The sequence below is a fragment of the Melanerpes formicivorus genome, unplaced genomic scaffold, assembly GCF_026170545.1.
Source record: "Melanerpes formicivorus ecotype bairdi unplaced genomic scaffold, bMelFor1.0.p_v2 SCAF_2, whole genome shotgun sequence".
Lineage (NCBI taxonomy): Eukaryota > Metazoa > Chordata > Aves > Piciformes > Picidae > Melanerpes > Melanerpes formicivorus.
In genome coordinates this window covers 52,614,389-52,629,620 of record NW_027142354.1, presented here as the reverse complement: position 1 = coordinate 52,629,620, position 15,232 = coordinate 52,614,389, and the positions used below count along the sequence as shown (strand labels likewise).

The 15,232-nt window shown below is 64.3% G+C and overlaps 2 protein-coding genes across 7 annotated transcripts; one reads left to right on the top strand and one right to left on the bottom strand.

The window, feature by feature from the left end:
- Window positions 1-920: 920 nt before the first annotated feature.
- Window positions 921-12,148, top strand: DBN1 (drebrin 1). Of its 5 annotated transcripts, none has more exons than XM_068160642.1 (15): window positions 921-1,082; window positions 5,231-5,286; window positions 5,386-5,498; window positions 5,707-5,781; window positions 5,857-6,003; window positions 6,159-6,236; window positions 6,329-6,480; window positions 6,639-6,702; window positions 6,830-6,889; window positions 7,005-7,119; window positions 8,338-8,478; window positions 9,415-9,546; window positions 10,556-11,100; window positions 11,195-11,297; window positions 11,408-12,148. In XM_068160642.1, the coding sequence occupies exons 1-15, from the start codon at window positions 997-999 to the stop codon at window positions 11,476-11,478; spliced, it is 1,938 nt and encodes a 645-aa protein (XP_068016743.1). In that variant the 5' UTR covers window positions 921-996; the 3' UTR covers window positions 11,479-12,148. The 5 variants fall into 5 exon arrangements, with proteins under 5 accessions (XP_068016743.1, XP_068016750.1, XP_068016759.1 ...); XM_068160649.1 differs by having other exon boundaries at window positions 922-1,082; window positions 8,341-8,478; XM_068160666.1 differs by lacking the exon at window positions 921-1,082 and adding an exon at window positions 5,006-5,024.
- A 120-nt stretch (window positions 12,149-12,268) lies between these two features.
- PRR7 (proline rich 7, synaptic) lies at window positions 12,269-13,814 on the bottom strand. Of its 2 annotated transcripts, none has more exons than XM_068160735.1 (2): window positions 13,046-13,814; window positions 12,269-12,925 (listed from the first exon to the last, which is right to left on the bottom strand). In XM_068160735.1, the coding sequence occupies exons 1-2, from the start codon at window positions 13,341-13,343 to the stop codon at window positions 12,537-12,539; spliced, it is 687 nt and encodes a 228-aa protein (XP_068016836.1). In that variant the 5' UTR covers window positions 13,344-13,814; the 3' UTR covers window positions 12,269-12,536. The 2 variants fall into 2 exon arrangements, with proteins under 2 accessions (XP_068016836.1, XP_068016826.1); XM_068160725.1 differs by having other exon boundaries at window positions 12,269-12,952; window positions 13,046-13,813.
- Window positions 13,815-15,232: the final 1,418 nt, after the last annotated feature.

Genomic DNA, 15,232 nt, shown 5'->3' with positions numbered 1-15,232 from the left:
TCAAAGCCAGCTGAGCCGCTTGTGGGGCACCTACCACAGCCTCGGCCCCTGCGCTGGCCCCGGCAGCTGCTCTACAGCTGCTCACAAACTCTCGGAGCCTCTTAGGGCGGCTCCGAATCTTGCCTGGCTTGGAAACGGTGGTGGAAGGAGGGTGTGCAGGACAGAGCCCAGGGCTCAAGAGCTTGGGGCGCTCACCCACAGATTGCTCACCCCAGCCTGCGAGTATCGGGCCCTGTACACTCCCCACTGTCTCTCAGGCATGGAGATTTCTTCAGTAGAGTTCTGATCAGGGTGAGGACAATGCTAGGGTCAGGGAAGCAGCATGAGGCAGGGCATGGTGCTTGTCCTTGCCGGAGCACGCGGGCCCAGCTTGGAGCCCCTAAGGAGCCCTGCGCTGGGCCAGGGCTAAAGCAGCAATGCGAATTCACATAGAGACAAACCCCCTGGAAAAGACCCTGTTGTACAAGCCTGGCCAGGATCCTGAGGGGATCGGAAAGGGGTTGGGAGCACCGGGATGGAGGGGCAAGTAAGCAGCAAGAGTCCCCACAAAAGCTGCACCCACTGGAACCACCCGGGGTACAGCTTCCGTGAATAGAGTCGAGCTGGGGTGCAGATTTTTGGGGCTCAGGGTCCCCAGGGCAGGGGACGGTCCAGGCTGCGTGGAACGGCCCGAGGTGCAGGATCCCGGCAGCAGTCCGATGCAGGGGCGAAGCTGCCCGTACCCCAGGGGTCTCGGTGAGATGCCCGGCGACACGGCGTGTGGGTGGGGTCCCCTGGGGGCGCGGCGGGGGCCGGGGCGGGGGCGAAGGCCGGTGCTGGAGGGGTGGAGGCGTGGAGGCGGGGTGGGGGGGCGCCGTTCACGGCGCTAGGACCGGGCGCGGCGGCGGGCGGAGCCTCCCCGCCGCTCGCCCCTCCGCCCGGCCGCTGCGGCAGTGTCTCGGAGGCGGGCAGGCGGCCGGTCCCTCCGGTCCCCCCCGGCAGCATCCCGGCCCTGCCATGGCTGGCGTCGGCTTCGCGGCGCACCGCCTGGAGCTGCTCGCCTCCTACCAGGACGTGATCGGCGAGGACAGCCCCACCGACTGGTGAGCGCGCCCGCCGCCGCCCCTTTGTCCCCGCCGCCGCCGCCCTTTGTGCACGGAGCCGCCCGGTAACACCGGCCGCGCCCCGCGCTGCGCCCCGCGCCTCCTCGGGCCCGCGGTGTCGGGAGCACCGGCACACAAAGACGGGCGGGGCGGCGTGGGGGTGGCGTGCCCGTCCTGCCGCCCCCGTTACCCGCACCTGCCCGCCGCTGCACCGGGACGGGGCGCGGTCCCCGCTTTGTCTGCGCCGGGCCGGCACGTGCTAGTGCCGGAACCCACCGCTCCCGGGAGCGCCCCCCGGAACGGCCCGAACCCCAGCCGGGGCAGCGAGCGCGGGGAACGGAGGGTCGGCTCACGGAGGGGAGGGCTCGGGGCTACCCCTACCCGGTGCTGGGCCGGGCCCTGGGTCCCAGGCTATTGTCTGCAGCCGGAGCAGCGGGCAGGGGCGCCCAGAGGGAGGTGTGGATCGGGGCGCCCCCAGCCCGGCCCCGCTCCCGGCCGCTCTCGCGGGTGCCCCGGCAGCAGGCGGCCCCTCTTCCCGGCAGAGCGAGGCCTGCGGCCGCAGGGGGACCGAACATCCCCTCCTGGGGCTGGTGCCTCAAACTCCTGGGGTGCCTCACTCCCCGGAGGCCGCGGTGCGTCGGCCCAAGACGCCCCGCCGGGCTGGGGCTGCCGAGGGTTCGGGACAGGGGTTGGCCTTCCCCAGGGGGTAGCCCCCGGGCCCCCATGTCCTGCCTGTATCCCCAGTGTGGGGCACCCGGGCTGCGGGAGCCGGGCCCCAGCCAGATCCAGGCCCTGGTGCAGCCGGCGCAGCAGCTGGTACAGATCATCCCCCCCACCACCCTTGTTCTCCCAATGCCCACCCACATCTTCCGGACCCACCCTGGTGCTGTGGAGCTGGCTGTGACCACCTGCCCCCGGGACCCCTTCTTCTTGACCCTCAAGATTGCCTGTGCTGTGCATAGCAGAGAGATGCTTCTGGCAGCCTGGTGTGCAGCTGGCTGAGCAGAGCCAGGGTGATGGGTAACGTGGGGTGATGGTGTTCTCTGGCAGGGGTGCCTGCCGTGCGAGTGGGCACCCACCGTGCAGCTGGGGACCATCCAGCCCCTGTTCAGGGTGCACCTAACACCCAGCCGATGGGGGATCCAGAACCCATCTGGAATGCATACCGCTGTCTAGTCAGGTTTCCTGCTCTTGGGACAGGGCTGGGAGACCCCTGGGTTAGGCAGACTGGGGAAGGTCCTGCGCCCTGCCAGCCCTGGGTCTCTGGGGAGTTCCTCAGTCCAGCAGCCAGCCTAAGGGTTTCGTGGGCGAGCAGGGTGCATATTGCCGGCCAGGAGACAGCTGTCAGCTCTGGGTACATCTCGCTTCCCGGCATCCGCTGCAAAGCAGCCCTCCCTGCCAAAGGTGCTGAGAGCAGCAGAAACAGTTCCCGGGAAGGCGAGCACCGAGGTCGGCCCTCCCTGCTTCCAGCGCTGAGCCCTGGCTGGGCAGTGAGTCCCCACCATCCCCATCCTCGGGGCTGAACTCGCCCCATCATTCCTGTCCCTTCCATCCCATGGTCACCGGGGATGCCTGGAACTTGGAGCCACTGGGAGCAGAATCCCTGCTGCAGGGCCCAGTGCCCGGGTGCGGGATGAATGGTGATGCTGGAGGGAGCTGTATCAGGCAGGGTGATGGAGTCTGTCCCTCGACAGTAACACAGCCTGGCTCAGCCGGGGGCTGTGAGGACACTGTGCCAGAGCCCGGCCCTAGACTGTTGCTGGGGGATGCTGTGCTTTTGCCCGTTCAGGATCCCTGTGTTTAGTCTGGGATTCCCCCACTTCAACCCGGTCCGGGAGGGTCCGAGCGTCCCCTCCCCCTGCCCGACCCCGCGGAGGCTGCTGGGGCCTATTACTCGATCGGAAAGGAATTTGGTGCTGCTTTCTGAGCACGGCGAGTCCCTAGAGCTCCCAGCCACATTGGAAACACATGTGCCCGGGCTGGGGCGATGCTCCCCCTCCCCAGACATGGTGTGGAGGGCAGGCAGCTGCGGGTGCCCCAGATGCTGGTACCCATGTGTGCTCTGCCGGCTCTGGTGAGCAATGAGGCCGTGCAAGGGCAGTGGAGCCGGGTATGGGGAATCCTCACAGGAGTCCCTTGCCTCCGTGGACTGCAGAGGGCACCTCCACCCACAGGTGACCCACATGCCTGGAGCCCCAGGGTTTGGGAAAGGGGTGGATAGAGGATTAAAGCCTGTGGAAGGGGGTAAAGCAATGCTGCTTCCTGCCCCCACTGTGGCACAGCTGTTCCTTGCAGCCAGCTTGTGGTGATGCTGTTAGTCTGTGAGACCCTGGGCCAACCTTGGGGATGCTGCTGGCCCCAGCACAGCCCCACTGGCACCTGAACCAGAAACCTCCAGATCATGCATCCCAGCATGAGGTCAGGCCATGCTGCTGGGCTGTGTTCAGAATAAGGCTCTGTTCCACAGCAAGCCCTAGCTGCCCTGGGAGCAGTCCTGGGTGCAGACAGCAGCACTGTGCTCAGGTACTACCCTGCATGGTGTGGGAGAGCAGGCAGTGCCCCAGCACCCACCAAGCTCCCCAGGTAGTGATGCTGTGGCTCTGCCATACTTGTTTCCTCCTTTTTCCACAGCCAGCTGTATCCAACTGTATGAGACCCCAACCCCTGCCATGGCCCTGGCCTCACCTCAGATGATGCCATCATCTCCAAAGATCACAGCAGGTCCCCCAAACTGGGGCTGCAGTTGGAGTCAGGGGCTGTGTTTGCTCCCCTTTCCCAGTGCAGACATAAAGTGCTTTGCAGCAGCTTTGCCGGCTCCAGGCCGGGAGCTGGCGCTGACTGGAGAGGCTGATTAGCAGGATCGAGATGTGCGGATTAAAGTCAATCTTCTTGGTGCAATTATCTGTGGCTGGCTGCTGGGGGCTCAGGGCAGTGGGTGCCAGGAGGTGGAGGGAGGGCCCCTCCATGTTAGGCACCTGCCTGCCTTCCCCTTGCTTTTTCTTTCAAGCTGTGGACACAGTTTGGCAGTGCCTTTGCCTATAGGGACCTTCCTGATTCCTGTCCCCCAGTCTCTGACTGGAGGCTGCAAGCTTGGGTGAGGATGGCTGTGCTCAGCACCACAAGGGTTTTGGCACTTCGGCAAGCATTGCACAAGTGTTGCCAGCTGAATGCCAATCACCAGAGCCACCCACCGTGGTGCAGGGATGGTGAGGGGCATCCAGCACGGGTGGCCCTGGCTTTCCGGGTGCAGCGCGTGATGGTGGCAGGCAGGTTTGGGTGCCTGCCAGGGCCTGGCAGGTCCCTGCTGCCTGCCTGCCTGCCTCCCCCGCTCCCCTCCTAATCACCTCGTCATCGGGGCGAGTTGCATCCCAGCTGGGATGGGGGGGTTGCCATGGTGATGGAGGATGCTGGTTGCCTAGCAACATTCATCCCCTCGCCCACCCGCCCTGGACCAATTCGGCACGCATTCTCACCCCCCCATAGTTGACTGCATGCCCCTGGGGAGGTGTGGGCTGTTGGGGGTCCCCACGGAGCCCCGGAGGGAGGGCTGGCCAGGGCACAGTGGGAGCAAGAGGGAGTTTCCCATCCGCTGGGAATGGTTTCCAAGGAACAGTCTCCATGACGGCCCCATCACACCCCAGCAGCACATTGATTTGCTGCTGCTGGTGCTCCGGTGTCCTCCCCCAGCCTGGTGCCTGCTGGGCCAGCGGCTCACGCAGCCTGGCATGTGAGCAGTCCCAAGTTCCCCACTGGGGCGTGGGGCTGTCCCCAAAGCCAGTCAGTAACCATCGGGATTGGGATGGGACAGGGATGGTCACACAAGGGACTGTAAGGCTCACAGCACAGCATGGCAGACAGCTGGTTCCTGTGCCTAAGTAGCCCTTCTGTCCCTATCCTTGGGACCCTGTCCCACAGCTGCTAGCCAGGAGGCTGGAGGAACAGGTCCTGCCCAAAGTCCTGCTTGCTCTGTCTGGTAGTCTGGTCTTTCACAGTTATGATGGGCAAGGGGCTGATGTATCTGTGTGGCTGCTTGGGAACACCTGGCCAGTCCCCTAGGACCTGTCCTGACCTCAGCATTAGCAGGATGGGGAAGGGGAGGGGTGCCCCATGCTCTCCACAGCTGTGGCTCACTCATAGTGTCTCCCCAGGGCCCTCTACACATATGAGGATGGCTCCGATGACCTGAAGCTGGCAGCATCAGGAGGTAAGGTCGTCTGTCCCCACAACCAGCTCAGCTTTTCCAGCATTTTCCCCAGCACCTATCCTGGTGCCGGATGGCCCTGGACTGACAGTGCTGTGCCAGGTGGAGGTTTGCTGGAGCTCTCTGGCCACTTCGAGATCCAGAAGGTGATGTATGGCTTCTGCAGCGTCAAGGACCCCCAGGCGGTGCTCCCCAAATATGTCCTCGTCAACTGGGTGAGTGTGACGTGGGCCATGCTGGGTGTGCCAATGCTGTGCCTAGCAAGGTTACAGTGTTGGCAGGAACATGTCTGAGTGTGAGGGAGGAGCCTAGGGTTGCCAGGGAAGTGTGGGTGCCCCACGGTCCCTCTGCCCTGTGGTGGTCAGCGGGGTGGCGGTCACCTTGCCACCCCTCTCTGGCTCAGCCCCTCCCTGGATGCCACAGGTGGGTGAGGATGTGCCGGATGCCCGCAAATGCGCCTGCGCCAGCCATGTGGCCAAAATCGCTGAGTTCTTCCAGGTGAGTGACTCTTGGGAGGGGGATGATGCTACTGGGGCACCAAACCTGGTCCCTGATGGCTGCTTTTCCCCCCAGGGTGTGGATGTCATTGTCAACGCCAGCAGCGTGGAGGACATTGACCCAGGGGCTATTGGGCAGCGGCTCTCCAATGGGCTGGCTCGCGTCTCCAGCCCCGTGCTGCACCGCCTGCGGCTGCGGGAGGATGAGAACGCTGAGCCTGTGGTAATGTCCCTGTGGCGGTGATGGCAACAGGTGCGGGGTGTCCCTCCGGCCCAGGGCTCCTGTCTGCCACAGTCCATCACCCTGTGAGCTGCTTACTGTTGTTCCCCCTCACTGATCCCAGCCCCTCCACCCCTCCCACCTCTCCTCTGTCCCAGGGCACCACTTACCAGAAGACTGATGCCACGGTGGAGATGAAGCGGCTCAATCGGGAGCAGTTCTGGGAACAAGCCAAGGTGGGGTATGGGTTGGGACAGTGGGTAGCACCAGCGGGGTGAGCTGCTGCTGAGCTGATGGGCAGCCCTGTTCTTCATCCCCACCCTACTAGAAAGAGGAGGAATTGCGTAAGGAAGAGGAGCGGAAAAAGGCCCTGGATGCCCGGCTGCGGTTCGAGCAGGAGCGGATGGAGCAGGAGCGGCTGGAGCAGGAGGAGCGGGAGCGGCGCTACCGGGAGCGAGAGGAGCAAATTGAGGAGCACAGGCATGGCAGGGGCTAGGGAGAGACTTGAGCATGTGCAGGATGGTTCTGCACGTGCTGCAAACGTCTGGGAGGGCGCATGGGTGCTTGTTCCTGGCATGGGTTGGGGTAGGGACTGGCAGGAGCCAGTGCCCAGTCCCTCTCCTATGTGCCCATGGCAGGCGGAAGCAGCGGAGCATGGAGGCAGAGGAGGCTCGGCAGCGTTTGAAGGAGCAGTCCATCTTTGTGAGTGCTGCAGTGGGCATGGGGCCAGGGGAGCTGCACCCAGAATCACACCCTGGGAAGGGCTTTTCCCAGCCATGTTCCTGGGGTGTCTTGGGGCTTTGGAGATTTACACCATGTCCCTCTCCAGGGGGACCAGCAAGAGGAAGATGACAGACAGCAGCTCAGGAAATCAGAGTCAGAGGTGGAGGTGAGTGCAGTGGCAGCTGTGCCTGATGCTGATCCTTTCTCCTTAGCCAGTGATGCCCACAGCCTCACACCGCTGGGGTAATGGGTCTCAGCCTCCCTTGTGCCTGTCCCCACAGGAGGCTGCTGCCATCATTGCTCAGCGGCCTGACAACCCCCGGGACTTCTTCAAGCAGCAGGAGCGGGTGGCATCAGGCAGCAGTGATGCTGTCTCGCCAGGCAGCCACAGGACAGGTGAGGGGCTGGGGGACTGCAGGCACTGGGGGGTTGTGGAGAGGCCAAGAGGGGCTGCAGGCTGTGGAGCAGGTGAGTGTGGTGCTGCTAGGGCTCTCTGCAGCTCAGCAGGTCACAGCAGGGTCTTGGGAGGACAAGGGTTGTAATGTGGGGAGGGGATATCCTCTCTGCTATCTACAGTGCTGTTGGGTGCTGAGGGCACAAGGACAGCAGGAGGTCCTGCTCCGCTGTGCCACCATTATCAACACTGCCGCTGCACTTCATGTGGCCCCTGCAGCTGGGGCAGCTTGGCAGGGGCTGGATGCAAGGGTGTCTTCAGCAAGAGGGGGCCCATCCTGCTCCCTGTTGGATGTCATCCGCTCACCTGTCAGGGCATTGTGCCAGCAGCCGTGCTGGCAGCATGGTCAGTGTAGCATGGGTGGGCAAATGGAAGTCTGAGGGTGGCTTGGGAAAGAAACTCATCCCACAGGGGAAGCTAAAAGGGGCATGAGTGGTACAGGTGTAGGGCACAGTGTGCTCCCAGCTGATAGAGTGTGCCCTGTGGGGAGACTGGGCTGCTCCACAGCCTGGGGTCCAGTCCCAGGACTCTCTTTGTGTCTCTAGGACAGGGACTGGCTGTCCTGGTGGATGCCTCTGGCCATGGGGCCATGTCATAGGACTGTGCTGGGGGTTGTGCTGTGCTGCTGTGCTCAGGAACTGTGCCAGGGCAGGGAGGGTGCTGTGGCGTGTGTTTTTGCTGTGGGGTCATGCCATGGGTCATGCCATGCGCTGTGCTGTGGGGCTGTGCCATCGGTCGTGCTGTGGGCTGTGTGCTGTAGCTGTGCTGTGCCGTGGGTTGTGCTGTGGGTTCATGCTGTGGTGGCTGTGCTATGCCTAAGAAGATAGTTGATCACATGCCTGTGTCTAGGCCTCTCTTCCCACCTGGCCATGCAGCATTGCCTCCCATCCTTCTGTCCTGCTGTCATTCCATCCTCTTGTCCTGCCATCCTCCCGTCTTGCCATCCTCCCACCCTGCACTGTCAGTGCTACCTCCTGTCCCAGCACCCTCCTGACCTGATGCCCCTGTGCCCTGGCCCCACCATGGCTGCACTGAGCAGGGACTGACCCATCTCTCTCTCTCTCTCTCTCTCCCTGTCCCTCTCTCTCTCTCTCTCCCCCTCTCTCACTCTCCCTCTCTCTCTGTCTCCCTGTCTGTCCGTCTGTCTGTCTTTCTCTCAGCAGGTCGTCTGCACTGTCCTTTCATAAAGACAGCTGACAGTGGGCCACCTTCTTCCTCCTCCTCCTCCTCCTCCCCCCCACGGACCCCCTTCCCCTATATCACCTGCCATCGCACCCCAAATCTCTCCTCTTTCTTCCCATGTAGGTAGCTGGGAGTCCCCAGGCATGCAGCTCTGGGGGACCAAGCCACAGCCCATCCCAGCCCCACGGCACACCGGACTGACAGCAACAGCAGCGCCCCTCCCATGGGCACCCCAAGGGGGCTGGGCACCCTGACAGGGGCTGTGCCTGCACCCACTAACACCCTGCATGATCTGTCTGGCCCCACAGTGGGTGCTGTGCCCCTAGGGTTGGGGTATGCACCAGGCTGTGCCCATGGGGCAGGTTGTGCCCATGGTATGGGGAGGCAGCACTGAGCAGTCTGTGTCCCTGTGACAGACAGTGACAGGGCAGAGCTGTGCCCAGGGAGAAGATACTCTGCCATTAGAGCAGGCTGTGCCCATGGGATAGAAGGGGCACAGTACAGGCTCTGCTCCTGAGGCAGAGGTGGATGGAGCAGGTTGTGACCGTGGGACAGATTGGGACAGGGCAGACTTTGCCCTGAACCATGCCAGACTGTGCTCGCAGAGATGGAAAAGGCTGTGCCCAGGATCATACGGGGCTGTGCCTGTGGAGCAGAAGGGACCAGACAGTGCTTGGGGCCATGTGGGGCCATACATCCCCAACCTGGGGTAGCAGGGCACAGAGCTGTGCCTGCAGAGGTTAGGCTGTGGTGATGTGTGGGCAAGGCCACTGTGCACCATGGCAGGCATAGGGCTGCCTGTCCCTGTATCTTGCAGATGCGGGTGCTGCAGCAGGCGTGTGTGGTTGCCCAGAGCAGGGCATAGTGGTTGCTGCACCCATGGGTGCCTCTGCCCAACCACTGGAGGGAACAGTGCGGTGGCAGGTACAAGGTGACATGAATGTGACAGCTGATGGCCTGGTCAGCATGGGGCAAGAGCAGGGGTGGCACTAGGGTGCTGGTCCTCCCCTGATAGGGACAGCCCCCCCATGGCACCCTGTCTCCCTTGTCCGCAGGCAGCCACTCGGACACCTATCGCAAGGCCTCGGCAGCGGGCTGCAGCCCCTGCGAGTCCAGCCCGGCCGCCACGCCGCTGGCTGAGCCGGGCACCCGCGCGCCGGGCAGCAAGACGCCGGCAATGCCCAAAGGTGGGCACAGGGCTGGCGCTGCCTGCCCCTGCCTGTGGCTGTCTGGGCACATCCCTGCAGTGCATCCCCCGCTGCAGCCCCCTCAGCTCCTCTGCAGCCACCATAGCAGCCCTAGTGCTGCAGCCCTGCTGCCCACCCCCTGCCCTGCTCACTGCCTCCCAGCTCCGGCCTTTGTCGTAGCCCCTGCCGGCTCTGTTGCGTCCCAGCACGTCCCCACCATACCCACTGCTCTGCGTCGCTGCATCCCCGCCGTCATCCTTGCATTCTTCCAGTGCATCCCAGCTGTCTCTGCTGCATCCCCCAGTGCAGCCCTGCCGACATTGTTACACCCCTGCTGCCTCCAGTGCATTTTCTAACACCAGTGCATCCCTGCTGTCTCTGCTCAGCCTCCCCATGCTTCAATCTGACAGTGACAGTGCATTGCCCCAGCCAGTGAATCTCCATCTCCATTGCTGCAGCATCAACCAGGGCAGTCCTGCTGTCTGTGCTGCGTTTCCCAGTACATCCCTGACAGTGTTGCTGCCGCCTCCCATGCATCCCTACTCTCCTGCTGCATCCCCAGTGCATCCCAGCCAGCTCTTATGCATTTCCCATCTGTCCCTGCTGCGTCCCACTGGCCCCTTTGTATCTTCTGCTGCGTCCCAGCTTTCCCTTCTGCATCTTCCTAGTGCACTCCTCCCAGTCCCCTCCACATCCCTTTGTGCCTCACAGACACTCCTCCCACCCCAGCAGGGCCCAGCCACCCTTCAAGGAACGGCCTTGCCCCCACGCCTTTCCTCTCTTTCACAGCCCACACCCTCCCATGTCCCCTTAGCCCCCTGGTGCCCTGGTACCATTGCTCCCCTTACCTTCCCAGCCACTTGCACCCATCCCCGCTACTCCCATCCCACAGGACAGCTCCCCCTCCACTCCCCCCATCCCCAGCTACAGCCCTGTCCCCAAGTGTCCCCTAGCCCTGGATAAGGGAAAGAGGGGTCTGTCCCCACTGACGACTGTCCCCACCTTGCAGACTCCCCCAGCACCCAGGAGGCTGAACCAGCCACCCCCGAGCAGCACTGGCCCTTCCCAGGGCCCGAGGACAAGGCCACTGAGTCCCCCAGGGATGAGTCCAGCCCCAGGCCAGTGTGGACAGAAGGGGGTGATGCCCTGGGGGACCTGGTGACCCTGGAGCCTGCTGAGCCCACCCTGCCACCCATGGCCACCGAGTCCCAGCCTGAAGGGACCCCCAACCCTGAGAGCCTCATCGACCTGTGGGAGAGCGACGGGGTGACACCCCCAGCTTCCTGGCCCCTGCCTGCTGCCCCTGTCCCTGAGGGTCCCCCAGCTGTGCTACCCAGTGAGGGGGCCCTGCTGAGCCTTGATGAGCTGCCCGAGCCCCCTGCCACCTTCTGCGACGTGGAGCAGGAGGAGGAGACAGCTGACATGGGGGACCCCCAGCCCCAGGATCTTGACTGCCAGCATGCCCCTCAGGAGGACAACTTGGGCCGGGAGACCCCTCCTATCACCAATGGAGAGATGGCCCCCAAGGATGGGACACCAGGTCGTGGGGAGCAGGTGAGCAGCTGTGGGAGAGGGTTGGGCAGGGAATGATGAGGTGGCTGGGGGTGTGGTGGTGGGGGGTGGGTCCTAATGACCTGCCCCACCCCAGGCCAGCGAGGGCTACTTCAGCCAGTCTCAGGAGGAGGAGGTGCCCCCCCCGGAGGAGCTGTCGGCCAAAGCTCCTCAGCCTGTCTTCTACAACAAACCCCCAGGTGAGTGGGGATGGGGGGAGTATGTTTGTTGCTCTGTGGGACACCCCACAGCCCCTCTGTGGGGTATCTCATGCCACCCGGATTCACTCACCCCTACCCTGCTCCCCCAGAGATCGACATCACATGCTGGGACACGGACCCCCTGCCCGAGGAGGAGGAGAGCTTCGGGGGGGACCTTTAAGCCTGGGTCCCACTGCCGGCGCAGGCAGCTCCCCGCCCCAGCCGGCGTGGGGCATAGCGGGGGCCGCAGACAGGGGCTGGACCCACCCCTCACCCCTCCGGGGCCCCGCAGGATGAGGTCTCCGGGTAGGGGCCACCCCGCTGCGCCCCCGCCTCGGGGCACCTTTTACAGCCCCATCCCCCCCTTCTCTTTTTTAAGTTGTCGGTAGGAGCCGTGTCAGCCCCCAGCCTCCCCTTAGCAGTGTCCTGCCCCAGCGTCCCTTTGTGGGGGGGGGACACATGCTCGCATTCCTTGCCCGGCTGTGGGACAGGGTCCTCGTTCTCATCGTGCCCGCCCCGAGAGCACCCCCTCCCAGTACTTTGCACGAGTTAAAAAAGATCAAAACAAAACACAAGGAATCATAATAATAATAAATGAATATGGCAATAAAGTAACCCGACCGAGGCGAGGCTGCGGCCGGTGGCATTCCCCCCCTCCCCCCACCAAAACCCGGCAGGGAGCTGGCGGTGGGCTTTTTACCCTTCCACTCCTTCCTCGCTGGGACCCCCTCTCTTCCCCCCAGCTTGGCCCCTGCTTGGCCCTTCTCCGTCCCTCCCCCGCCCCGTAACTGTTTTTGGAAAGCACAAGTTCTGTACCGGCGGTGTGCTCATGTCTGTTAATAAATAAAGCGACTCCCATGGGGGCTGCAGCCTGCTGGGGGGGGAGGCAGGGAGGGTCGCGATGGGGGGGGGGGGAGAAATTGCCTCTGCCCTGCGGGGGTTTCATGATGCCAGCCCGCCGGGAGGCAAACCCGAGCCACAAACTTTTATTCTCAAACTGTAACAAACAAAAAATTTAAGAAACAGAGTAGAGTCCAGGTCCCCAGCGCCCCCAGTCATGGGGGGGCCCCAGCCATGGGGAGGCTGGCAGGGGCCAGATGGGGAACCAGCCCCTTCCACGCCGGCAGCGATGGCCCATGCCAGGGCTGGTGTCCCCGGGGTGATGCGGGCAACCAGAACCACCCCCCTAGTGCCGGAGAGGTACCCATGGCAAGGTCCGGGGATCCCCCGAGGCATCTGTTAGACAGCGGTAGTCCTGCCGAAGAGGGGCATGGAGACTGGGAGGTGCCAGGGTCCCGGCTCGTAGGTGTCCCTGCTGCTGAGCTCCGAGTCCGTCCAGCTGGGAAACATGCGGGGGGAGCACTCTGCCTGCAGGTAGAGGTCCGGGCAGGCGTGGCCGGGGCTGGCCGAGCGGGGCAGGTGCAGTGCCGAACCGTAACTGGCGTCCAGGAAAAGGGGTTTGTAGCTGGGGGGCTGCTCCTGCTTCTCCAGCCGCTCGTGGCTCAGGAAAGGGGCATTGATTTTGCGGTAGAGCCCCCGCGTGTCCATCAGCACCTCGCTGTACGGCGGTGGGGGCTCCGCCATCAGAAGGGCTTCCTCGTAACACGGCGGCTTTGACAAGTCTGACTCTGCAAGGCAAAGCCCCCCCCGGACCCCTGCTGCCGTTAGTGCTGCTCCCCGGCTCTCGCACCATTTCCTCCCCAAAAGATCCCATCTGGGGACACTGAGAACCCCTCCCTGCTCCTTACCGTGCCGACAGCTCCAGGGCCGGGGGGGTGGGATGTGGTGAGGGTGATGATGGTGGGGCTCAAGGCGGAGGCGGTGGGGAATGGCGATGCCGGGGGGGCTGCCCCCGTAACCCTCGTAGTGCAGCGGCTCCAGCTCCAGCGCACGCAGGCTCTGCTCCCGCAGCCGCTCTTCCTGCTGCCGCTTCACCCGCCGCCGCAGGTAGCTGCAGAAGCAGCACAGCAGCACGATGAGCCCCCAGATGAGCCAGAAGCCCGCGAAGCAGGTGAGGAAGGTGTAGGTGCCCTGGGACATCACCATCTTGGCTGCCGGCCCCGGGGGGAGGCCCCTGCCTCTCTCTCTGCCCTCGGGGTGGGGGACGGGATGCTCAGGGCGGCGGTGGCAGGGCCTGGGCAGCACCCGATGCTGTCAGGGCTGCCGAGAGCATCTCCTTGTGCCGTGCCCAGCGGCGGCGTCTCCTTCGGCCCGTAGGTGCCCACCGTCAGGGGTCCATCCTCGCCATGGAACTGTGGGGGGCTGGAGCAGGTGGGTCAGGCCTGGGTGGGTGGTGGGGCAGGGGGACGGTGGGGTGGGCGGCGGGGGGATGGGGCCGGTGGGGTCCCACTGCCCATCGCTGGGAGAGGGTCGTTGGGGAGGGGGGCCCTGCAACGAGACAGATGTGAGTGTGAGTGTGGCGGGGACGCGGTAGCCCCGTTCCCATGGTGATTCGTTCCACATGCGCAGCGGCACCCGCAGCCGGTGGGGAGCCATGCTCAGCCCCATGCGCACCCCCGCCATCGCCCCCACGGCTGCTAATCCGCACCCCTCCCAGCACCCTGCCATGGTGGTGCTGGGCCCTCTAGTGCAGGAGCCGGGTGCTGAGGCCCCACACCATAGGTGCCTTTAAGATCATGAGGCGCCTGCTGCCATCCCCTCTTCCTCCCCGCCCAGAATGCCTCAAATCGACTGGAGAGCCCAGGCAGCTCCACACCCCATGCCACCCCACAGCAGGCAGGGTGCCTCAGGGAGGAGAAGGGATGTGTGGAGCTGCCCACTGCTGCTGGCACGTGGTGCTGGCGTGAGCACGTGCACCACTAGCCTCGTGGCCAGAGGAGAGGCTCAGGGAATGGTGGCACCCTGGCATGGTGACAGAGGGAAGGGGGTGATGGCAATGGGAAGTGTCACTGATCAGGTCCCTGTCCTTAGGCAGGGTGACAGCTCAGCCATGTCCAGCCAAGCACTGAATAGGGACAGCATGTGCCAGGGGGACCATGCACATCAGTGAGCGGGGAGCAGCATCCATGGGTGCTTGCAGGCAGGCATGCAAGCACCCATCATGATTATTATTATCATGGTGTGGGAGAAAACAGGCTCATCAGTGGGAAGGAGAGCAAGCAATGGAGCGGTGGCAGCTGATGGCAGGGCCACCATGGAGACACCATCGTGTTCCTATGTGCCTTTGCTCAGTGAAGGGGTGTGGGATTTCCCACTGCCCCATCGGTCAGGGTCATGCTGCCGGCTGCCACGGCAGAACCAGTAGGTGCCGAAGGGACAGGCGGGGCAGCAGGAGGGACAGTGGAGCTGTGGGGCCAGAGGCCAAGCCCATCTACAAGGAAGGAGGTATGGGGGGGGGGGGGGGGGAAAGAGGAGGTCAAGGAAACCCTAGCCCCACTTCGGCAGACAGCAGCTGGCACTGCAGGCAGCGGTGGGTACTTCATCATGTAGACGAAGGTGGGGCCAGAGGCAGCATCGAGGTGTTTGGGGAGGGGGTGCCCCTTCCGAGGAGCCTGGCTAAGGCCAGCTCGTAGCGGGCAGAGCTCACTGACCCCAGCTGCAACAGGCTCCTGGCCTGGGTATCTCCGCGAAGGTATACCGGAGTGGAGGGGAGCACCGTGCGGGAAGGGCCGTGGGTCAAGCACCAGGATAACGGGACACCGGGAACTAGGGCAGGGCGGGCTGTCGGCGCCGAGGGAACGGGGGCGTTTGCAGCTCGGGGTGCGGGGGGAGCGGAGCTGCCGGGGCCAGGGACGTGCGGGCTGGGGGAGGCGTGGGGGCCGGGCTGGGAGACACCCACGCCGGGCGGGGAATGGACCGGGAGCAGCCGCCGAGCAGGGCCCTGCCGGTACCCCTGGGCCGCTCCGCAGCTCTCCCCGGACGCGGCCTGGGCCCCGCTGTCCGCGTCGCATACCCGCCCGGTGTCTCCGGCCGCA